Source organism: Colletotrichum graminicola (assembly GCF_000149035.1).
Source record: "Colletotrichum graminicola M1.001 genomic scaffold supercont1.7, whole genome shotgun sequence".
In the NCBI taxonomy this organism is placed as follows: Eukaryota; Fungi; Ascomycota; class Sordariomycetes; order Glomerellales; family Glomerellaceae; genus Colletotrichum; species Colletotrichum graminicola.
The window spans coordinates 695235-718268 of NW_007361011.1; the positions used below are offsets into that span (position 1 = coordinate 695235).

Below are 23034 nucleotides of genomic sequence, written 5' to 3' on the forward strand. Positions count from 1 at the left end.
CGAGCAGACAACACTGCAAGCCCGTGGATCAGACGGGCGGCCTTCGTCGGCGTGTCGCTGCACTGCCTGCGATTGCGAGGGGAGATTGCAGCTCGAGGATGCTGCCATGCAAATGCAATGCAACGCTTTCGGGTTATCGAGGGTGGCGTTTCAGGCTGCTGGCCTTGGACACGAGCGCCGAAACCACTCACTTGTTGCGTGAACCCGGGATTCAGGCCAGGCTGATAGAATAGAGTTTTCTTTCCCCCACCCCCAGAAGAGAGAAAGAAGACAACCGGCGAGAGGAAGCGAATCGCCAACGCTGCCAGCGCGGCAACGACGCGTGAAACACGCAGGGTATGATGGAGAGTTTGTTGACAGTTGGCGAACACGCACCATCACGCCACTGGCTAAAAGTCACAAGAGGAAAAGAAGACCAGTCTTTGCTGCCGCGCTGCGTTACTAAACCGGTCAGCTCTTCAAGGTTCCGTCGCGTAACTCTCGCTCAGGCGCTCCGTCCAATCGCCCGCGGTTCTCGGCAGCCTCGAAAGGCGAGCCGGTGAGACTGGGTAGTGAAGCTCCTTTCGAGGTCACGTCCAGAGACGGGAGGGTTGCGTGGCCGTTGATGCTTCTCTCTCTCTCTCTCTCTCTCTCTCTCTCTCTCTCTCTCTCTCTCTCTCTCTCCCCCACTCTCTCTCTGTCCCTCTCTCCCCGCGCGCCAAGGCAAACCCCAATCCATTCTACCTGGTGTGATATCGATGTTGCCCTTTGCCAAGTTCCATGACCCGCAACACGTCCAAAATGTCAAGCGCCTTCCGGGCGGCCCGAATGCAAGCAATCACTGATCCCGTGGAAGGCTACCAACAGGCTTTGCCCATCCAAGAATAGTGGATGGGGGAAGAGTGAAGGTGTAATAGGTATGCAGTGTGCTTCGTACGTCTGATCGTTCGGCCAAGAGGGGGAAAGGGGTCAACAATGCGACCATGACATGGACGCGCTGTTTTCGGACCTGCACGAATGACCATCACAATAAGGGGGTGAAGGGGACCAATCCAGAGCCCAATCGACCTGCCATCAGACCAAACCTTTGGTTTCGGCGTCCCGGGCATCCCATTCTCCCCCCTTGATCGTTTGCTGGGAATCCCTGACATCGGCGGCCGCCAGAGCCCCAACGCCGAGTCATTCGACCGTGGGTTCCGGCCCCATTAGACCCAGAAAAGCAATCACTTTGCTTCGTCAACTCCGGGGCTGTGATGAACTCTGTTATGGTGCCGGGTAGGGACCGGGGAGGGAGGCGAACGAACCCTGTAAGGCGCGGACCTCCTCTACCCCCCCGTGCGACATGCCGGGTTATTTAAGATGGTCGTCCAGTCGCCAAGATCGTAGGAGGAGAGGTTTTTGTTTGTTAGCCTCGAGCTGAACATAATTCCAACTTCACCACATTCTTTACCGGTTTTTTTTTTTTCTCAACAGGAAAAAAACAAGACCGAAAACCCCCAAATGTCGTTCCTTAAACTGTCGCTCGCGGCCCTCCTGGCTGCCGGCGCTTCGGCCGCGCCCGTCGACGAACCGTACCCGCCGAGCGGCACGGCCGGCGGCATGGTGGCCTCGAGCTACTTCGCCGGCTTCCACGCCGACGAAGGGTTCCCCGTGTCCAGCATCCCGTGGGAGAAGTACACCGACGTCAAGTACGCCTTCGCCGAGACGAACCCCGACGGCACCCTGAACCTGTCCAAGGCCGCCCCCGACCAGATCCCCGGATTCGTCGCGGCCGCTCATGCACACGTGAGTTCATGGTGCCTCTTTGTGTCCAGCAACTACGGATTGCTGACTCTTTTACCCCCTTCCCGCAGAACGTCAAGGCCCTCATCTCCTTGGGTGGCTGGACCGGAAGTCGCTTCTTCAGCTCCGCCATTGCGACGCCCGAGAACCGCACCGCCTTCGTCAAGACCGCCTTGGACCTTGTCGCGCAGTACGACCTGGACGGTAAGTTGCCGGCGGGGGTCACTATTAGACCCCAGATGACAGAGAGAGCGAAACTAACAAAAGGACATCAGGTCTCGACTTTGACTGGGAGTACCCCAACCGCCAGGGCCTCGGCTGCAACGTCATCAACGCCAACGACACGGCCAACTTCGCCCTCTTCCTCCAGGAGCTGAGGCAGCAGCAGCCCAAGCAGCTGTACCTGACGGCCGCGACCAGCCTGTTCCCGTGGAACGACGCCACCGGTGCCGCCAGCACCAACGGCGCCCTCGCGCCCTTCGCCCAGTCGCTCGACTACCTCATGGTCATGGGCTACGACATCTACGGCGCCTGGGCGTCCACCGGCGGCCCCAACGCCCCCCTCGCCTTCGCCTGCGACCCGCGAAACAACCAGGGCGGCATCGAGGAGGGCGTCAACAAGTGGATCGCCGCCGGCATCCCCGCCGAGAAGATCGCCCTCGGTGTCGCCGCCTACGGCCACAGCTTCTCCGTCAACTCGACCAACGCCTTCACCGCGCCCGGCGTCCTCAACGCCTACCCGCCCCAGAACAGCAGCAACCGCCTCCAGGGCGGCAGCTGGGACAACGACCCACCGGTCGACGAGTGCGGCAACCCCCAGCCCCACAGCGGTACCTACACCTTCTCGAGCATGATCACCGAGGCCATGTTCCTCGACACGTCCGGCAACCCCAGCGCCGGCATCGCCAGCGGATACGACAACTGCAGCCAGACGGTATGTTATTGCTCCCCTTGGAAGTGATCTTGAGTATGAATTCCGGACGATGAAAGCTAATGATTGTTTTGAATGACAGCCCTTCCTCTACGATGAGGCCCGCCAGATCTGGGTCTCGTACGACGACGTCAAGTCCCTGGGCGTCAAGGGCCAGTACATCCAGTCGAACAAGATGGCCGGTTTCACCATGTACGAGACTGGCGGCGACTACAACAACATCCTTCTCGATGCCATCCGCTCTGGCGTGGGCTTGTAAGGGATGTGGGACGTAGTACTCGGGAGGGGCCGATTGGTTAGATAAAAATGTCTCAGCGACAGCTTGAATGCGACATATTCCCCAAGGATACGATACCATGCTTCCTGTGATTGTCCGTTGGGGGTGGCTGGGTTGTGTGTGAGATGACTTAATTTTCATACGTGACGCCACATGGGCTCGAACCGTGATTGCCTGGCGGGAGTAGGTGAGTGAGTGCCATCGGTTGTTGGTTGCTTGCCACCCACCTGAAGGGGTTTGTCTTCCTGACGGACGTAGAAGCCTCATTCTATCTACCCTATCGGAAAGGAAGGTCAGGTTGGAGCATACAACTGTGAAATGCTACGACCAAAGAGAGTTGGTTGTGGCCGTCATTTTGGCTGTGTATATCCATTCATACATCGAAAGCCGGTTTCATCCATAGGTCAAAGGAAATGCTGGAACTGCTTTCGATGGACAGCAGGCAGGCTACTTGGTTGATACAGGATTCATGCCATTCTTACAGAACAATGAACACACAACCAGTCCTGTAAGTCTTTGATTCTCTAGTTAACCTCTGGTCAACCTCTAGCCAACATGCTCAATGACAGTTTTCTCTCTCAGAAACATCAACTATCCATCAATTTGGAAGAAGTGGGGGCGGGTGTTCCTCTTGAGCAACCCAGATTCTTCTACCTCTCTCTTCTTCACCATTTTCAGCTGAAAACAAGTTTCATCATCATCACTTTGCTCCAACAAAAGCAACGTTCCAAGCAGCTCGAATCGTTCAAAGAGACGCAGGGACAACGAGCTCCTGTTGCCTCCCGTCGATCGAGTTGGTCCCGCCGGCATCATTGTCCAACAATGGGCTCTGGTTCCAACCCGTTCCAAACTACCGCCCTACCTCTTCCGCCAAGTTCAAACCCCATCACCTTTGAATAGCGACACGCCCCGTCATTTAATGAGGCCCAGCAGTCGGTGAGACTTCTCACTGCGTCTCACCTTGCAGTCTCGAGACCATAAAGCTCACCGCAGTCCACTCAACAACCACATTGCATCGTCACGTCTCAGACACGCTCCAAGCGGGAGTTCGACTGAGACGGCATTCCTCTCTCCTCTGGCTCCTTCCACGTCAAGAGAGAACGGTCTTTCTTTCCTCGAACCCACTATTCAAATTATCAAATCGTCTCTGCTCGGAACAGGTTCAAATCTTCCAAATCTCACAACTAACCCAACTTCCAACCCGGCTTGCCCACCAAAAGTCAAGCAAGCATACAAACCAACCAACTGCATTCACTCAAAATTCTACACAACCAAGCCTACAATCTCTTCTCACAGTAAGCATGCATCTCCGCCTCCAAGAGGTCTCATCCTGCTGACCTCCCTCGCCCCCTCCGCAGGCCATGCCTCCCAAAGCCGCCCTCCCGGTCCCCGGCCTCACCGCCACCGAGGCCGAGATCAAGCTCGCCTTCGCCGTCCTCAAGTTCATGCGCCGCCCCAACACCACCCCCGTCTACGACGCCATTGCCGTCGAGGCCGGCTCCGCCAGCGGCGACAGCGTGCGCCACGGCGTCCGCAAGGCCGCCGACAAGCACGGCTGGTTCTCCCAGGCCCCCGCCGAGGATCCGGCCTCCGCCCCCGCCGCCACCCCGCGCCCCAAGAAAGCCGCCACCCCCCGCAAGAAGAAGATCGCCGAGGTCGACGACGAGGACGAGGCTACTGCCGCCGGTCAGGGAGAGGACGAGGGCACTCCGAAGAAGAAGCGCGCCCGTAAGGCAAAGGGCAAGGCCGCCGCGGCCGCCACGGAGAAAGACGCCTCTGAGGGCGAGGAAGATGACAAGAACGGTGCCGCTTCCGCTCCTACCCCTGTGTCTGAGGAGGAGTGAGATGGATGATAAAGTGGTCCTTTCCGGGAGGGTTGCTACACGGACGTCGTCGGGTTTCATAGCGGACTCTGCTCTGTTTTCGGAGGATTCGTTTGACGGCACCTGGGCTGCGACGGGACATGGACTCTTTGGCGGTAACTACGGCGGCGGCTTATGTGCTTTGCTTGCTTGTTGTGACGGTTACGAGAGACGGCGGGAAACGTCGTCGCGACTCACATGCGGCACCCTGAAGCCTTTGCGAAAGTTGTAAATTACCCAAGTGGAAAAAAGCCCTTGCGTCTACATGTCATCGCCGCGTTGTGAATGTTGAATTAACCTAGACGACGGGTCTCTCTTACCTCCCAGTGGCAAGCAGCCCTGCACCTCAAGATACATCTACATCTCGAAACAGGGCGGGCGACTGGTCACTAAGCGACGAGGCCACGTGCGCGTTGGATGGATGATGATTATTCATAATTCATTAGCTTGAGCTACCTGAGGCCCACGCTCATGTTCACGTCCAGCCCAGACCTGCCGGCAACTGGTGTATTTCCCGTCCCTATGCAATTTCCTGTTTTCAGTATGTCTCCCACACGATGCCCGGTTCCGAATCCCTTTCTCAGTAGCGAGGGTTCTCGCCGTACTGGTTGTGGTCTGGGTTGCCGCCGTAGTTCTGCCCCCCTCCGTAGTTCTGGTTTCCGCCGTAGCTCTGGCCTTGGCCGTGTCCATATCCCTGTTGCTGTTCCGAGTGGTACTGCTGGTATGACTGAGGCGGCTGGTCTCCGCTGGGCCGATACTCTTGGTGAGACTGGTACTGCTGATGCTGATCCGGCCGGTATTCTTGGTGCGACGGCGGGTTGTACGGCTGCTGATGCGACCCCTGGCCACCGTACTGGTCATGCTGCTGCGGCGGCGGAGGGGCGTAGTTGCTGCCCTGGGGAGGTCCAGACGGGTGGCCGCCCGCGCTGCCGAGCTGCGACCCCGCCGTCGGCGCGCCGACGCTGACGTTCTCGTTGCCAATGTCGTCGGGAACGTGGATCTTGACCTTGGGGAGGTACTTTTGCACCTTTTGCTCGACCATGTTCTGCACAAAGACCCAGCTCTCGCGCTCGAACCGGCGGTGGCCGCCGTTGACGACGCCGAGGATGCTCTCGCGTAGAGTCTCCTGCACCTTGCGGACCAGGCCGCGGATCTTGTTGACCAGCTTGACCTTGATGTCGTCGCCGAAGCCGCGGTCGGCGTGGCCGCCAGCATCGCGATCGAGCTGCGCGTCGAACGGGTTCCCGCCGAGAATCTTCTCGAGGGGCCGCTGGAAGGAGTCGGGCAGCAGCTCGAAGAGTTGCTTCTCGATGCCGCCGAAGATCTTTCGGAACTCGAGGCGCACGTCGCGATGCACTTTGGCGAGGCCGGTGCTCAGCTTGTCGCTGATGACCCTGGAGAAGCCGCCGCCGCCGCTGCTGCCCTCGCCCTCGCCATCTCGGTCGCCGAAGCCCCGGGCACCGGCCTCCTGGGAGCTCTTCTTGTTGCCGAACAGGCCACCGAGACCCTTGACCAGGTCCTTGACTTGGTCCTCGATCTCGCCCTTGACGCCGTCGCCGAGGTCGCGCGTGCTCGTGTTGCCGCGCAGCCAGCGCTTGATATGGTCCAGGGCGATGCGGGTGAACTGCTCAGCGATTGGCGCGTGCTGCTCCTTCAGCTTCAGGCCGACCTTCTCCTTGATCTCGGGGCTAATGGCGCGGGCCTTCTCCTCCGGGTTCCGCGCGGCGTCTTTGACCGTGTTACTCAGGACACCGAGCAGACCGTCGAGCTCGAAGCCCTGGCCCCCGGGGCCCTTGTTCTTGTCCAAGTGGTCCTGCACGACGTTGATGGCGGAGGATAGGAAGCCCCTAGCACCGGAGAAGGAGTCGGTGTGGCTGACGCCGCGCGACTGGGTCTCAGGGCCGCCGCCGCCGCCTTCGGTGAGGTTAAAGATGTCCCGCAGGTCATCGCCGGCCTCGTCGGTGATGACGCTGAAGCTGCGGGTGAGCTTGCCAATCTCGTCGGCAAAGGGGAGGGACTGAACTCCGTAGGCATCTGGAGGCGCGTCGTTGAGACCTCGCGAGCCGTCGCCAGAGGGCTTGTCTTTGTTGAACAGGGAGCGGAAGGCGTCGATGACTTGGTCTTCGAGACTGTCGATGGTCCTCGTCTGAAAGGTGTCGATCTCGGCGGCGATGCGGGGTTGGATCTGGGGGGCGAGGGAGTCGACGTACTCGTCGACCTTTGTCATCAAGACATCGGGGAGGCCGCGGGAGTTGGACATTGTAGCTGTAGGCCGGTCGAGAAGGGGTGGGGGATGGAGATCGGATCGGGAGATTGAGGACACACACCGTTGAAGGATGGATTGGCGATGGTGCCGCACTAGCTCAAGTACCTTCTTTGGGTCAGGGTCCCTTGGCGGGGAAGCTTGGAGCTGAGTTGAGCTGAGCTATGTCACGTGTATCGGCAGTCAGAAGGAGGGGTCGGGACTGTCAGCCATATGACGTCATAAGGTACGTATATATGAGGGGCAGCCCGGTTCCCCGCACCAGGGTACGTACACTTTCTCAGCGATGAAATCTCTCTCATCTACGCATCTCATCTCATCGGTCACTCAGGCTGATTTATGAAGCAGACTACGGATAAGTCCAGTGCCGTTCACTGCTGGGCTTTGCCCCTATCCCGGGCCGTTGATAGTAGGTGGGCTGCTGGACTCTAGTCGAAGACATATGTGAAGTATGTCAAAGCACCCACTTTGCGATCACCCAAAAACATCACCATCATGACAACCACCGCTTTAATTGACTATCAACATTATCTTGATGCGACTATAATGTGATGTCACAGGAAACAAGGCACCCTCATTTAGTATATTGCCGCACGACACCGCTTCCGGCACGACTTCGCTCCGCGATTCAGGAACGAGGCGGTATTTAGCCACGAGGCGTAGTGTAATACTATCTAGAAAAATAAGCCACTTTCGACCACATGAATTGCCCCTATAGTGAGCCCGCTTTGTGATAAGTGACAATGAGTCTTCTGTGAGGATAATTAAGGCATTCTATAGTAAGCGCGCGCAAGCGTTTCACTATTGTGAGAAGGTCTTCTGAAGAAAACCGATGAATGAACGCTCTTGCAGTTGGCCGTCTTGGCCCTTGTGATAACACCCTACAGACTGAACGTTACGAAGAGTTGAGTAGTTTTGTCTGTTTTTCCTGCTTGAGCTATTATTATAGTTCTACTCCTTTTACAACTGCATCATAAGTTGCCGAGCCTCAAGCACACTCTACTATGGATTCTTTATCCTAGGATGGACATAATACCTGCCCGATCCTAGAATCTCTCGAAAACGTAGGTGTCCCTCCGAAAGAAAACACATCAATAGTATATGTGGCTTCGGAGGCATAATGATATCGATTCCTCTTTTAGTCACGAGTAGTCAGAGTCCCAGTAATAGTCACCATCAGATACCTCCTCCTCCGTAGTTGCATCATCTTCCTGCAAGTTCTCCTCCGCTGGCCACTTGTCCAATTCTCTCTTCTGCTTGAATGAAGGCGTATAGGTAGAATCGAAAGCCTGCCGGACCATCTTCCGTGTCTTGTACCAAAATATTCTGTAATGGGAGACCACAAACAGGGTCGCATTGTATGCTGCGTTACTGTCTTCTGTTTTCTCTTGCAAGAAGATGTAAAGAAGTCGGAAGGCAGAGTCTCGTGCGACGTTCTTCGATCCGAAGCACCTGTTATGCCCTTCTGTGTCCCAGTCTTGTTTGCCACTCCTCAAATCAGCCATCAGGTCACGGACCTGACGCCCTTGGAGAACGTCCACATTCGAAGCCCTGAGTGATTCGCAAAGGGTGTGGTAGTCACCGAGGCTCGTTGGCAAGCTGCGAAAGAAATGACGGAAACCCTTCGTTACTGCTGACCGAATAACGGCAGCGAAAGGCAAGTCGTCGCGGACAACATACTCTCCCATCTTAACATTAAGCAAAGCATTCCCCTTGCTGCGATTGGGTACTTGACCAGCCTCATCATCGCCCTGTCTGCAACTGACGCCGAAATCTCCAACTGGCCCTTCTCGAGCACCATCACCGCCACCCCATCGGGCGTAGAGGTCCCCAGGTAGCATCTTGTCCAAGTCGGTGTTCTTGTGAAACAGAAGCTTGGCACTCATAGCGTCGTATTCAATCGTCGCCCTCCCACCAAGCCTCTTCGCAATGTGAATGATCTTCTCGATCAAGCCGCCAAGCTTCGTCAAGTCCAATTGGTTGACCGCTTCCCAGTATTGGATCTTACTGGAAACATCTTCCACTTTTGGCTCAAGGAACCTGCCTTTGTCATGATACGCCCGCACCAACTTGGAAGTCTGAGAGATCCAGAGCTGTGGTGCCACTTCGTCTATGCTGAGAGGGTTCTTTGTGGAGCGAGTCTTTATCTCAAGCGTGGACTCGAGGGGTACCGCATAGCCGCCACCGCCAACCCTCAATTTGGACCCCGCAATGCTAGTATACGAGGAGCTCGGTGACGATAACGACAAGTTTCCGAGTAAATCGGAGAGTTCATCGCCTTTTAACTCTCTGTGGTTGTCAATACCATTCTTGGTGTAACCACTGGTTTCGTGGCGAACCACAAACTTCATCCCACAGAAACTGTATGATAGAATCCGATAGTGACCCTTACTGCCACAGAGTTCGGCAGTAGTGTATGTATTCTCGAACTGACGACTGAATCCCCGGAACTCATGGGGTCCAATATGTTCAGCGGTGGCTGATTCGGATCGACCTAGGATGGCGGTGTTATTTATAACTTCAATGTTGATGGTAAATCTATCAAACGGGTAGCTCTCTTGTCTGGGATTGATGAAATGAAGAAGTTTGCGTATATTATTCCGATCGGTGACCACGTCGACTGAACTAAGATCGAACTCGGGATGCGTGATCAACAACGCTCGGAATAGGGACTCCATTGGGTAGTCGGGATGTCGCGCCGCATTCTGATCTACGTAAACAACGCCGGAATCTTTCTCCAGAGTCTGGGGTCCCTTTGGAGGTGTCCAAAAACGCGGAAGACCAGGCACGGCGATTGATGGAGTGGTCTCTTCAATCCAGCTATAGGCGGACAAATATTCGACGTCTGTAATTGACGCTGGACATGATGTGTTGAGCTCTTTGAGATCCGCATAAGAGATCTCCGCCATTGAATAAGAAGACATGCTTCTTGATTGATTCTGTGGCCAGATGGAAGACTCGAAGTCAAGCCGTACAAGAACGATGATGGGACAAGAGGGAGGGAGCTACCGGCATATGATATTGAATGCCACTGGACTACAGGTACGAGCTGTGTATCCGAAATCTATCAAACAAAAGACTGGAACAGGATCCTTCTTCAAGTAAACATTTCTTAATAGCGCTGAATGAAAAGTGGTGATTCATAGATCGCATGTCATAGGACAATGTGGTGTAGAGGCGTTATCGGAATTACAGATCATGAAGGTGTACTGAAATGTATGGTCAATAGTCTAGCGCCTCAAGGTTTAGATATCAGTTTCACTCCGCGGGCCCTTTTGGATAAAAAGAAGCGATGGATGCAAAGTCTGGTATTAGCGCATTAGCTCCAATCTTGGTGTCCAGTACTGCAAAACTTAACACCGCCGGCGGCTGTATATCCCTAGAAGCGCAATCAGATTAGTCGATGTCAACTTTAAGTTGAGATCTTCGAGGATACGACAATACCTTCTTTGCGCCTGGTTTGTACAAGCTAACGAAAGGTTGTCCCAGGCTGATTATGCTGTCTGCTTTGGAGAGACGGACACAGCTGGTGTCATGCACAAGGATTTCCGATAACTTAAGATGGGTACACAAGGGCCGTATGAAAAGGCCCAGTTCTCTGGCTGGCATCCTACGTGAGCTTCTAGTAGGAAACCAGTCTACTTCGAGAGTAAAAGAGTAGACGAGTAGACATCAGTCGTGGTGAACCCGAGAGGAAGCAATCAGTTGGACGTATGTTGCGTTCTAACAAACAGATCGTACACTGGTAGTCCTGCTGGTCTGGCAAGGATGCTGTAATCAGTCGTATACTCGATGTAGGAGATACGTAGGCGGCGGGTCCACAGCAGAAGGATAATCTCAGAGTTACCGAAGGGTAAATCACAAGCTGATTGCTGGAGAGCTATGGAAGTCTACCGCTGTAGACGGTATGTTTATCCCGTGGGGCGTCGCTATTGTCCTTGTCACGAGTTCATGACAGAGCGTAGATTTTCTCGGTCCCCCCGACCCGTTTATGAGGGGAAATATCGGCGTCGGCAATCATGGTCAGCCTCCTGACGGAAACGCCAACCGGGGCCTAAGATAGATGGATACCGCCATCGCCCCGGTTTGTGCTGGACCGAGTGATCTCTGCTCCAAATCTTTGCATGACGACCAGCTTAGTCTCAAAACTGGCCGAGGGGTGTATCGTTCAATAGTCCGACCTTCACTGGGATACTATCCTGAGGGGGCCTAGGCTGGAGCCAATACCATCTTGCCATGTTAAGCTGAAAAGCGTTGTCTCTATTTCTTCAGTGACGCCAAGATAAGCTTCTTGTAGCCCTCGACGGCGAGCTCCAGGTCCGAGACAGTGATCCTTTCATCCGCCGAGTGGGCGACGAGGATGCTCCCGGGTCCATAGAGGTACCGCTTGTGCGTGCCTTTCAGCTGAGGAACATCAGTGTAGTAGTTGACAACAGTGATATTGAACCCTTTCTCCATGTCAGTGAGAGGCTCGCTGGGATACGCCGAGAGAGGAAAAGAAAAAGAAAAGCATGCGGCTCACCCTCGACGTCGTAATCCAAGCTCACGGGCAGCCCTTGACCTGTGAAGACCATGTCCACGTACTCCGGCGTGACCTCGGACACGGCCTTGCCGAGAATGTCCTTGATCCCCTCCAGGTCCTCTGTCGCTGCTCGAACGGTAGCCTTCCCCGCCGCACTCTCCGCGATGACGTTGGAGGCGACGCCGCCCTCTACGACGCCAATGTTCAGCGTGGTGTCCCCAAACTCCTCCGTCGAGGGCAGCGGCGCGTCCTGGATCCTCTCGAGAGCGCGGACGAGGAGGTCGATGGCGCTCCTCCCGTGTTCGGGGTACCCGGAGTGGCCGGCCACGCCGTCGGCCGTCACGTTGAACGCCAGGACGCCCTTGTGCGCCCGCACGAGCTTGTTCTCCGTCGGCTCGCCAAAGACGACGGCGTCCCAGGCGAGGCCCAGCCCGTTCGCCGCCGCCATGCCGTCGCCCCCGGACTCCTCGCCGACGACGAAGAGGAGGGCGACGTCGCCCTCGCCGACCTCGCCGCCGGCGAGCAGGGACTCGACCGCCGTGATCTGCGCGGCGACGCTGCCCTTGGCGTCGGACGTGCCGCGGCCCCGGATCTCATCGCCTGCGCGCGAGTACGGCACGTACGGCGGCACCGTGTCGATGTGCGAGGTGACGAGGACCCGCGCCGCGCGGCCGCTGCCCGGGTACGCGTAGACGTTATGCCGGTCGCCCTCGACGGTCTGCAGCTCGACGGTGAAGTTGGCCTCGAGGTAGGACTTGAGGGCCTGCGTCCCGAGGGCTTCGGCCTTGGTGGTCGAGTCGGCCTCGACGAGGGTCTTGTGTAACGCGAGGAGCGCCTCGGTGTAGGACGCAGCCCACGCCGACGCACCGAGGAGCGCGACCGCGAGTGGTATGTTCCCCAGCATCTTCATTCCGGGAGATTCTTCAAGTGTATATAGGAAACACCGGCCTCCGTACCGAAATGTAATTGTTCAACGATGATAAGGAGCTGCGGGCTGAATGAGGGGTAACGCTGCGCTAAGATGACGAACGCTCGGAATTATGCACGACGTCGGACAAGGCTTCGGCTACATCCTTGTTGATCGGTGCTGAACACGGAGTCTAGGAAGCAAAAGAAACCAACTAGCCGCCGGGTATGGCATGGATTGCCGAGCCCGGGAGCGTCGGACCTGATGCCGCGCCGCCGGGTGGAAGAGAAGGAATGTTGCGCCGCATGACAAAAACGCGTTTGCAATACACTGCATCCACAATGGTTCACGTTGTGGATGGCATTTCATGGGGCACACTACTTATGGCCGACCATTTCCCAAAGACGGCTTATAAATATATCTTGGGCTTGACGACGAACTAAGCCCGAAACTGGACCTGGCGACGCCCTCAAAACCCAGCAAATGCTGCAGGATCGAACCGCCAGCAGTTGTCTGGGCGGAAACAGACATTGGGCTTTGGGTTTTGGCTATGGTGCTTGGGCTTTGGACTTGGGACGAGATGATGGAACTATGGGATGACGGAACGATGAGACTATGAGAGACTGTGAGACAACGAGATGATGAGATGGTGACCGCCAAACACCGAAATCCCGGGGTTTCTAAGCACCTGGGCCCATTTGAGTGGTTCCCGTCCCCGTCCCAGATTTCTATGCACTTCCAATTACTAATTCGGGCGCAACTCATATATCAGCTCCAAGTCACCCTATCCATCACGAAGGACTCGAAATTTTCCAAAATCTCGAAATCTAACATCGTCGAGAACTCTTTGGACCTTTTCCCAAGCTTCACTGACCATTTTCAACTCATACCCTCGAAGCAAAAACAAAAAGCCTCCAAACAGCCACCAGCAAGTCCCAACCATGACCGGCACCATGAGAGCCCTCGTCTCCCAAGGCGACAAGACCGCCAAGGTCCAAGAGGTAATCTCGAAGTCTCATGTCCTCTGTCTTCCCGTTCACTGCCACTGACCTCGAATCCTTCCCCTCCCGTTCAGGTCCCGAAGCCGCAGCCCGGCCCCGGCGAGATCCTCATCAAGGTCTCCGTCGTGGCCCAGAACCCGACCGACTGGAAGTCCACCGCCTCCGCCACGGCTGGCCGCATCGTCGGCTGCGACTTCGCCGGAACAGTCGCCGACCCCAACGGCTCGTCCTTCCACGAGGGCCAGCGCGTTGCCGGCTGGGTCCACGGCCTATGGGAGAACCCTCCGCGCGGCGCCTTCGCCGAGTACCTCGTCACCGAGAGCACCCTCGTGTTCCCCGTCCCCGACGCCCTCACCGACGCCGAGGCCGCCGTCATCTCCCTGGCCTTCGCCACCGCCGTCCAGGCCCTGTTCCAGCGCCTCCGCCTCCCCGAGCCCAAGCCCGAAGACGGGACCCCGGCCGTCGCCGCCGCCAAGGCCGACGAGCGCATCCCCTTGCTGATCAACGGGGCCACCAGCAGCGTGGGCATGTACGCGGTCCAGCTCGCCAAGATGGCCGGCCTCCGCGTCATCGCGACCGGCAGCAAGAGGAACCACGCGCTGCTCAAGCGGCTCGGCGCCGACGTCACCATCGACTACCGCGACGCGAACTGGGTCGAGCTGCTGAGGGCCGCGGCGGGCAACAACCTCCGCCACGCGTTCGACACCATCAGCGAGGTCGAGACCACAAAGGCCGTCGTCCAGGCCGTCTCGCCCGGCGGCCACGTCATGTGCATCCTGCCGCGCAAGGCGGACGAGGTCGGCGCCCCCGAGGGCGTCCGGGTGGAGAGCACGCTCGCATACACCGCCTTTGGCCGCCACGTCAAGTACGGCTCTTTCGACAACATCGACGGGCCGAAGCCCGAGGACAAGGCCTTCTGGGAGAAGTACCTCGCGCTCCTGCCCAGGTGGCTGGAGGAGGGCAAGATCAAGCCGAACCCGCAGAGGGAGCTCGGCGGGCTGGAGGACATCCCGAAGGGCTTCGAGCTGCAGGCAAAGGGCGGCGTGAGTGCCGAGAAACTGGTCTACAGGATTGCCCAGTGATTGTTTGTCCCTTGGGTCGAGTGTATGCAAGGTGGATCTGACTTAAACTCGGCCAGTCACGCGCGTAAAGTAGCATCAGTGTGTTGATTATTATTAGCAAAAGTAATGAGCGAGAGAATGCAACAACCTCACAGGGCGACAAATCCCATTCATAGTCTCTCGAGGTTGGCTATGTAACGTGGGAGCCCCATGAAACAGAAACTTGAGTAAATACTCAGTTGAACACTCAGGTGAATATCCCCGACGACGACAAAGCAAGTGTCGGATGCGGTGATAGATGACCGCCTTTGGTCCGTTGTTCAAGTACTCAACATCATTGCGGGTGTTACATGTTGCTGAGCTCCTCCTCCAAACCTTCTAGTTCATCTTGTCCACCCGAGATTCCGGCCAACAGTTCCGACTGCGGCATGGGATCGACCGAAGGTCCAGCTTCCTCCTTTTCTTTGTCTTCCTGCTCAAAAGCCTCGATGGCGAGCGTGATGGTTCCATGAACATCGCCAGAAACCGTCGTCTTCCCTCCCGAAAGTTCGCCCGAAGTAGTCGCGGAGCTGTCCGAGGAACGGCCCTTCTAAGGCTGTTCTTTCTTGGGCATGCTCTCCTTGGAAAACTTGGCAAAGACAGTATAGTTCGGGTTGTCCACCAAACCACCGAATGTTATCATCATCCAATGGTAGAGCAAAGGCGTGTGTTCGAGATCGTCTGGTGGGCCTCGCCACTCCAGAGGGACCCAGACTCTGAAATGTTCCAATCTCGTATGCCCGAACCGAAGGAATGGGTGGTGTTTGGTTGGGAAGTGCTTCCAGAACTCGGCAGGATATGTCCGCTGCTTGTCGATGATTGCACGTCCGTAGTCCACCAGAACGGCGCGGGGTTTGTCAAGGTTTCTGGGCATGCTGATGATGACATTGTTCGGACTGACCCCGCAATGATTTATTCTTGCGTGACGGTACCGTTCAATAAGCTGAGCCATGATCTGCATGCGTTGATGTTGGTCGGTGGTAAAGCTTGCGGTGTATTTGGTATTTTCATAGAGCTGGACCGGCCCCTCAACAGGGCCACAAGGGCCGAACAGATCTTGCAGACAGACTCCGTCGACGTACTCGACTGCAAGGACAGCGATTTTGCGAGATCTGTTGCTCACTTCCTGGTTGACACTCGAAACCGTGGCTGTCCATCCTCCATAGAACTGCGGGGCGATAGGGGAGTATCCGGTGCTTATGAACTTGTTGCGGTTGAACCTAGTGAGGTTTCGTTTGTAGAGGAGGTGGTAAGCTCCGAACTCGTCACTAAAAGACTTGTCGGCCTGGATCGTGACTTTCACACTGCGCTCGGTGATATCGACAACCTTGTGCCAGAATAAGGGATCGAAAATCTTCAGAAAGAGGAGCTGCCCTCTGTCCGGCAACTTATGCTCGTTTTCCCATGGGGAGGTGGATGGTGCCTCGATGACGCGACAGCAGAGCTTCTGTGTGCCAGGTTTGTAGCGGGGATCCGGGGCGCCGCCAATCATTCGGACGATCTCGACCACCATTCCAGCGCTCTTGTCATGTTGATCCTTCTCGCGGGTCCGAGGCGCGTTTTGAAGTTCGAAAACCAGTCGGGTGAGCGAGTACTCTTTCTCCGCCTCAGACAACATCATGTCTTCCGCCTTTATATCATCTGGGATCGGATACAAGTTCGAGCCGTCACGTGTCTGTTGGATGGCCTCTCGTAGTCTCTGGTACTTTGGAACACCTCCAACAAACTTGCTTCATGCTGTTCATTGTTGGCCGCAAGCAGGTATCGTGTTAGCCGGCGCCCAAGTATTAAATGTGTCGCCGAGATTGCAACATATCGCAGTGTGGTCATTCTAAGTTCTTCCAGAAATTCGTCCGCGCAAGCCAGGCATCTGTCCTTGTTCTCCAAAACGAGAGTCGACGAGATCATGTTCCCGCTGGGGGATTGCCAGCTACACTTCGCAGTCCAGTCTGGAATGCTGGTGATGCTCTGAGGCTCAGACGGCAGTGGGTTCGGGATGACGGTCGTCTTCGACGCCTGGGTCGTTGAGTCGATTCGGAATGTTTCTGCTGAATGACCTTCGATCAGAACCAGCGCAATCTCTCTATTGATAGAGTCCTCAATAGATGGAGAAACGTCGGATTCATTCCGGTGGTAAACCAAAGACGGATCTGGCCGGGCCAGATCGACACCGACCAAACCATCGAACGAGTTCTGGAGCAGGAACTCGTCTGCCTGCGCCGTGTAATAGTCCTCATAGGTAGTGGGCCAAAGTACTCTTGGTAGAGCTACATTCTGTGCTGAGTCGCTAGGCGGATGAAGGAGCTTGGGCCGAACCCGGTCAATATCGATGTGTGGGAGTGGATGGTCATTCAGGATAGCCCTGATGATTGGCGGCGGGCCTGTCGACAAGTTGTCGTCCATGATAACAGATGAATTGGTGAAAGATGGTCGACAGAGGTGTCTGATGGGTGACAAGAACAGATGACAGACAGCTCGGCGGGAGAAAAGGCGAGATGATATAATACTACCTCGGTAGGCAGGTTGGGCAGTTTGACAGGCTTCCGGCACAACCAGGCTCGCTTTTGTCTCAAGTTGGGAAGAAAGTAAGAGAAAGTGAGGTCAAGGCAGGAAGAAGGTGAAGTCGAGGCAGGAGGAAGGAAGTGAAGTCGATGCCGGAAGAAGGTGAAGCCAAGGAAGGCAATGGGAAGGAGGTGAGCTCAAAGTAGGAAGGCAGTGAGGTCAAAGCAGGAAGGAACCACTCACCACCCAAAGAAAGGCATCACGAAAGCCAGACATGCAGTATGCTTGTCTCGCCTGTCTTTGTATCATTGCTCGTATGACTGGAAAGAATCTAATTATCAGCTGGGTAGAATTGATGGGAAACAATAGAACTGCCTGCCTACCATCCTGATTCTCAAAGTCTAAACCATCATTCACATCACTGCCCTCCTTGACAAAGAAGCGTAATGAATCAGATTCAGAGACCTAGATTACGACTAAGATCTCTGGTGGAGTGCCAAGACCGGCATAACATGGTCGAGTTGTAACTACTCGTTGCCTAACCTCGTCATGGTACCTATGTAGGTGGCCGCAGCTGTGGGGCCGCTGTTTGTCATCACAGACTCCTTATACGAAAGGGAATTATCCAGGCCCAAAAGGGAGAAGCCAGATGCCTCGGCCGTTTCTTCAAATGTTAACGATAATGGGAGGTGTGCCCCGGTAAATGTATAAACGTATATGGACATGCAGTCAGAAGAGTGCACACCGGATTCTCGTGACACTGCCTTCTTAACTATGCAGAGAGAAATAAGACTCTGTTTACTTGGCAAGTAATAGCACATCTGGCGTTTGTAGAGTGTAGATACAGTCAATATGGAGTGGATTGTACATAATGACCAAGCTGGTACCCGTGTGCCGGTGGTCGCCGGGCAGATATCTACATATATTTATTCCTCCACTTGGGAATAACACAACAAAAACAAGCAAAACCCACAGACGGGGGTTCGAACCCGGAACATTTGCTCCCTTGCCGCTCCTGTAGATTAAACAGTCGTTCCTTCCCTCTGGAAGAATTCCGACTAGCCTTCCTGCCCGGCGAGAACGTCGGGCGGCGGCAGCGGCTGCCAGGACTCCCTCCGCTGGCGGGGCCGGGACGTGTCCGTATAGCCATGGGTTCGAGTATATAGCCTAGTTCTCCGTGACCCCACGCTATCTTTGTCAACTATATCGATCGATGGGAGAAGGGGGGGGGGGGGGGGGGGGAGGGATGCTGGCTCAACGTCCGAGGTTTCGATACACGTCGCGCACCAAGGATGGAAAAGCGCAAGGAAACCCGTGTCCGTGTCCACGAGAAACCCCATCAAACGAGGAGAGGGAACCAGCCTCGCAGCCGGGCCTCTCCTCCTATCTTCAGAACATGCTATACACTACATCCCAACCCAGACAGCCACCGTAAAAAGAAACTCTAAAAAAAACTCGAGAACTCGGCAGACACGGACAGCTTCGACGTTCCCGGAGGAGCCGGCCATCAAAGACAAGGGCGGGGAGAAGGGGGGGAGGGGGGCTCCGTCGACACCATTCCCTTACCCCCACCACCAGTCTCTAGTCCGCCTTAGCAGCTTGACTGGCTTGGTCCTTGACCCAACGCAACCGGCCGTTCGTCTTTGATTGGTCGCCGTTGCTGACTGACAGGCGCGGGGACCGCCGACGGCAAACATCATTGTGCATCATGGTTGTCACACTCCTCCCCCAAGGCACATGCAAGAGGCTGGCTGCTGGTGACAAAGCATAATCACAGGCATCCCCCCTATAACCTGGGCAACGAGGACCCGGGTATTTCCAGCCCAAGGATCATGGTTATGAGTGAGCATGTGCGTCGTTATTCCTGTTGACTTTGCGCCTACGAACAAAACATGTATACCGCCCGCACCCCCCCGGCGACGGTCTCGCAACCACCGCCTCCGAATGTTTGAGCATCGACCCGGCCATTTCCCAGCGAATGAAAGAGAACAAGTCGTACCAGGCTCGGGTACCAAGCCCGCGTATCCGCCGATATCTCCCCCCAGCCCTCGGCGCGGCCTGGCAGGTGCAGGCCGGCATCACCCATATGTATCATCCACTTGAAGGCGATCCATTACCGTGCAACCCTAAAATCCATCATCTGAGGGAGAATGGATGGGGTATCTCAATGATCGTGAGCAAGCGTTGCTGAAACCAAAAGCAGCAAAAGAAATTCTAGTTGCGTGAAACAGCCGTAAATAAGAGGACCCAAACCCTGTGTCGCCTTTCGTCGAGGCATAAAAACGACCAAGGAGACGCGGACAACCAAGTCGGATATCAAAAGGAAATGAAACACATCGGCAGGAAAGCAACCAGTCGTTAAGGATGAGCTGAGCGGAGACGTGAGCGATTCAATAGAAAACACCCGGGCACGAGAGTAAAAGCAACGCTATGTAACAACGCCAACGGAGAAATGCAGTCGCCCACCGGCCTAGTCCAAAAGGGATATCATGATAAAAAAGGAGCCGTACGTCATGCGGAGAGGAGCTCTGCTGACATGGGATAGAGTAGAAAATGGTCATCAGTCGTGGTATGGAGTATGTATATGCCCTTGTTTTGAGAAGGCGGCGAGGGATCGTGACAGTTCGTCGTGTGTAAATGTTCAGTAGGCCGTGGCAGTAGTTCCCTCGCTTGTAGCGACGGCTACAAGCGTCTCAAGTCGTCTGAGAGGGTCGGGGTTACCTGGTTGTTGCTGCTGATGCGGGTGGTGGTGGTGGTGGTGGTGGTGGTGGTGCTGCTGCTGCTGCTGTTGCTGCTGTTGCTGCTGTTGCTGCTGTTGCTGCTGTTGCTGCTGTTGCTGCTGTTGCTGCTGTTGCTGCTGATGAGGGTGTTGTTGCGGCTCAGGTTGCCTGGCTGGAAACCCAGAAAAAGCAGTCATGTTGGGGTGGACCATACGGTTGACATGCGGCCCGCGAGGGTCGTTGTTGGGCGCTTGGGGTCGGGGTCCGTGTATGCTGCTGCCGGTAGGCCCGTGATACCACCCGTGTCGCTTGTTCTCCCTGGAGGCAATAGAGGGAGCGGACATTGTGTGTTGATGGCTGCGAGTAAAGGCACCCGGGTTGGAATAAGACGGCGGGTCAACCTCGAACCTGACGGTCGGTGGGTTCATCCGGACTTGCTCGGCCTGCGCCTGTACAGCCTGGTTCACCTCGTTCGCCCACGCACCGGCACTGTCGCGAGGCGGCGTCTTGTTGGACGTGATGTCCAGCCTCGTCAAACCCCGGTGCAGCCCCATATCCCACTGAGAAACGTTCCGCCGGTCTTCCGTCATAGCATCGGTGCCGGGCAAAAGTGCTCTCGGACGTGCGGCTTCGGAATCGACCATCATCGGCGACGGGATCCTTCTCGGAGGCGAGACCTGCTTAGACGGCAGGGGGTCGAACGATTCGATTCCGGGGAGTCGCAGGGTTTGTTGCGAGTTGGGGGCGTTGACAATGGGAGGCGCCGGGTTCGGCTGGATCTGGCCGGGTGTGAGAACATTGCTCAGATTGCTGGTATTGATGTTAAAGTTCCTCGTATCAGGGTGCCACGTCCGTCGACGCCACGCCTCATCAGCAGCGGACGATGCAGAGTCCCGTCTGCCAGAGGGCCATCCGGAAGTCGGAGTGGTGGGCGATGCCAAATGGCTGCTGGACGCGGGAGAGAAGGCGCCCATGTTGGAGGAGTTAGCGGGGGGGCCTGCACCAAAGACGAGCCTGTTGACGGGTGCGCCGTGGGGAGACTGGAAGGGGTTTACGCCCGACGGCACGCTGAGTCGTCTCCCCGGCGTCCTCGAGCCAGCCGAGTACATGCTGTGGGACCGAGAGTGCGAAGTGGTGGGAGAAGCAATAGCGGAACCCCATCGTGATGGGCTGCTCTGGCCGGGCGAGAATGTTGCCGACGTCGGCGTGCTGTAGTCGGTCGGCGAGACTGGGCGATAGCCATATGTCCCGTCAGCAGCGCTACGATAAGACTCGAGGGACAGTCGAGACCGGGGGTCGGCCATGACCAGAGGCGGGGGGCGTCGTCGGATGTCGTCCCGAGGCACAAATGCAGATGCGATGGAGCCGACGCTGGCGATACTCGATGTCGACAACGACTTCGAGTGGCCTCGGACCGGGCCTGGACCGCCGCCGGCCGTCGAGGCGCGAGCCCTTCCACCTTGTTGGCGCACGCGCTCGGTGCGCATCTGCCTCTGGAATCTCGCACCAGTCGCGGCTAGAGAGTCTATGGGTATGTCCTCATTGACGTGCACAGTCTGTGCGTGCTGTCGCAGGTTGTCAAGACGGGAGAAGCGGCGGGAACAATGACATTGGAAGGGTCTCTCGCCAGTGTGTTTCCTGAGACGGTTAGCACCCACCCCATCCATGCCTCGCCGGAGTCCTTACCGGATGTGTCTGGCCAAGTGTTCGCTTCTGGTGAAGCTCAAGTTGCACGGAGGGTAGTCGGTGCAGTAGAAGCGCTGCGACTTCTTCTTCTTGTTCGATCTGGTTCCGTCGGCATTCACGCTGTCCTCGTCAGATGCGCCATCGTCTTCACCGTCCGATTCGTCCATGTCAACATCCTCCGAGTCCCTCGATCTTCGAGAGTGTTGCGAGTTGGCTCTCGTGGGGGTCTTGGCCTTCTCGGCGCTTTCGGGAACCTGAACAGCCTGAGGAAAAGGGGAGCTGGGGAGAGGCTTTTGGGACGCTAGACCGGTGCTGCCGCTACCGTTGCCGAATGTTGCCTTGGTGGGCGTCTTTGCATCGTCCGCCAAGGGTGGTTGCGGCGTCTGGGGATGCTGGGGATGAGGGGCGGTGCGTGGCCTGGGTGTCGTCGGTGACGTCGTCATCTTGTCGTCAAACTTAACCTCGGCAGGCAGCGGCGAATTCACTGGCCTGAATGCGGCAGCCATGATAGGCTTGCTAGGGGCGGAATACAGAGTGGGCGACGTGTCGCAAAAGATGTCCTGTTCGGGTCCCTTTGGTCTCTGGTATTCAAGTGCGGACGTAAGCTGGCTAGGTTGCGTCGAGCACCACAGCACAGAGAGGTGCGGGGAGAGCGCCGTGCAAAGTTGTTGTTGTTGTTGAACCCCCCGATTAAACTAGAGTAGGGTACGGACTCGGAGAATGGTGAGAGGGAGGGAGCGCGAAGGGGGGAGCGGGGCGAGAGAGTAGAGGAGGAGAGGAGAGAGTGGTAGGAGGAGGAGGAGGAGGAGAAAAAGAAGAAGAGACGTCGGCGTCTGGATCAAGTCATTCGAAAAATGGTTACGAGCCTGAGAGGAGTTCGTTTCGGCGTCTTGCTCCTAGTGTTGCGCAGTGTGGTCGATGAGGTTGCTGCGAGGAGCGACAGAGGTGTTGTGAGGCAAGGGTGTGTGTACGTGTATATGTACGTGTGCAAAAGAGGTGAAAGTGAGAGTCGCGGAGAGGTGATGGAAGTGCGGCGGGAGACGATGATCAATCGCGGGCCTGGGAGTGGGGTGTTTCTGCTTGAACAAGGTGCAAGCAGGCGATAGCGTAGGTAGTAGTAGTATCCGTAGTAGTAGTAGGTATGTATGCGTACGGAGCCAGGTGGAGGACGAAGAGAAGAGAGACAAGCTGGTAGGGCGAGGGGCAGGCGGCTCTAGAAAAAGACCTTTGCCAGGGGGAGTGTGGCGATGAATGGTCGATGATGAAAGACGTGCCCTGGTCTGACCAGCTGGCTGCAGTAAAGTGGTCCCCCCAGTGGTTCCTCGCTGACTTTTCTTCCCTTTTCCCCCTGCCTCTGGCTTTTACGCCTGCTTGCGTTCGTTCAAGCCTAGTGGGAGGTAGTAGTGTCGAGACCTGGGCCGAGTTTACCCAAGGTACCTTGCCTGGAACAGCTAACCTACGCCGTAGTAGTACCAGCCTCCCTTCGGAGGGGGGTGTGTGTG

General features: G+C 56.3%; 8 protein-coding genes across 8 annotated transcripts; 3 read left to right on the forward strand and 5 right to left on the reverse strand.

Annotated features, from left to right (window-relative positions):
• Nucleotides 1-1479: 1479 nt before the first annotated feature.
• GLRG_01873 (glycosyl hydrolase family 18) lies at nucleotides 1480-2951 on the forward strand (the record flags this gene model as incomplete). Its single annotated transcript, XM_008093207.1, has 4 exons — nucleotides 1480-1764; nucleotides 1833-1965; nucleotides 2037-2695; nucleotides 2775-2951. The coding sequence occupies 4 exons, from the start codon at nucleotides 1480-1482 to the stop codon at nucleotides 2949-2951; spliced, it is 1254 nt and encodes a 417-aa protein (XP_008091398.1).
• A 1379-nt stretch (nucleotides 2952-4330) lies between these two features.
• On the forward strand, nucleotides 4331-4813 carry GLRG_01874 (uncharacterized protein; the record flags this gene model as incomplete). Its single annotated transcript, XM_008093208.1, has 1 exon — nucleotides 4331-4813. One exon carries the CDS (start codon nucleotides 4331-4333, stop codon nucleotides 4811-4813), a length of 483 nt encoding a protein of 160 aa, XP_008091399.1.
• Nucleotides 4814-5411: 598 nt separating this feature from the next.
• On the reverse strand, nucleotides 5412-7091 carry GLRG_01875 (uncharacterized protein; the record flags this gene model as incomplete). Its single annotated transcript, XM_008093209.1, has 1 exon — nucleotides 5412-7091. One exon carries the CDS (start codon nucleotides 7089-7091, stop codon nucleotides 5412-5414), a length of 1680 nt encoding a protein of 559 aa, XP_008091400.1.
• A 1145-nt stretch (nucleotides 7092-8236) lies between these two features.
• GLRG_01876 (geranylgeranyl pyrophosphate synthetase) lies at nucleotides 8237-10003 on the reverse strand (the record flags this gene model as incomplete). The annotated part of the gene is made up of 1 exon (XM_008093210.1): nucleotides 8237-10003. The coding sequence occupies one exon, from the start codon at nucleotides 10001-10003 to the stop codon at nucleotides 8237-8239; it is 1767 nt and encodes a 588-aa protein (XP_008091401.1).
• Nucleotides 10004-11354: 1351 nt separating this feature from the next.
• Nucleotides 11355-12526, reverse strand: GLRG_01877 (uncharacterized protein; the record flags this gene model as incomplete). The annotated part of the gene is made up of 2 exons (XM_008093211.1): nucleotides 11355-11542; nucleotides 11617-12526. The coding sequence occupies 2 exons, from the start codon at nucleotides 12524-12526 to the stop codon at nucleotides 11355-11357; spliced, it is 1098 nt and encodes a 365-aa protein (XP_008091402.1).
• Nucleotides 12527-13464: 938 nt separating this feature from the next.
• GLRG_01878 (zinc-binding dehydrogenase) lies at nucleotides 13465-14606 on the forward strand (the record flags this gene model as incomplete). Its single annotated transcript, XM_008093212.1, has 2 exons — nucleotides 13465-13524; nucleotides 13599-14606. The coding sequence occupies 2 exons, from the start codon at nucleotides 13465-13467 to the stop codon at nucleotides 14604-14606; spliced, it is 1068 nt and encodes a 355-aa protein (XP_008091403.1).
• A 568-nt stretch (nucleotides 14607-15174) lies between these two features.
• GLRG_01879 (uncharacterized protein) lies at nucleotides 15175-16137 on the reverse strand (the record flags this gene model as incomplete). Its single annotated transcript, XM_008093213.1, has 1 exon — nucleotides 15175-16137. One exon carries the CDS (start codon nucleotides 16135-16137, stop codon nucleotides 15175-15177), a length of 963 nt encoding a protein of 320 aa, XP_008091404.1.
• A 3630-nt stretch (nucleotides 16138-19767) lies between these two features.
• On the reverse strand, nucleotides 19768-22038 carry GLRG_01880 (uncharacterized protein; the record flags this gene model as incomplete). The annotated part of the gene is made up of 2 exons (XM_008093214.1): nucleotides 19768-21484; nucleotides 21533-22038. The coding sequence occupies 2 exons, from the start codon at nucleotides 22036-22038 to the stop codon at nucleotides 19768-19770; spliced, it is 2223 nt and encodes a 740-aa protein (XP_008091405.1).
• Nucleotides 22039-23034: the final 996 nt, after the last annotated feature.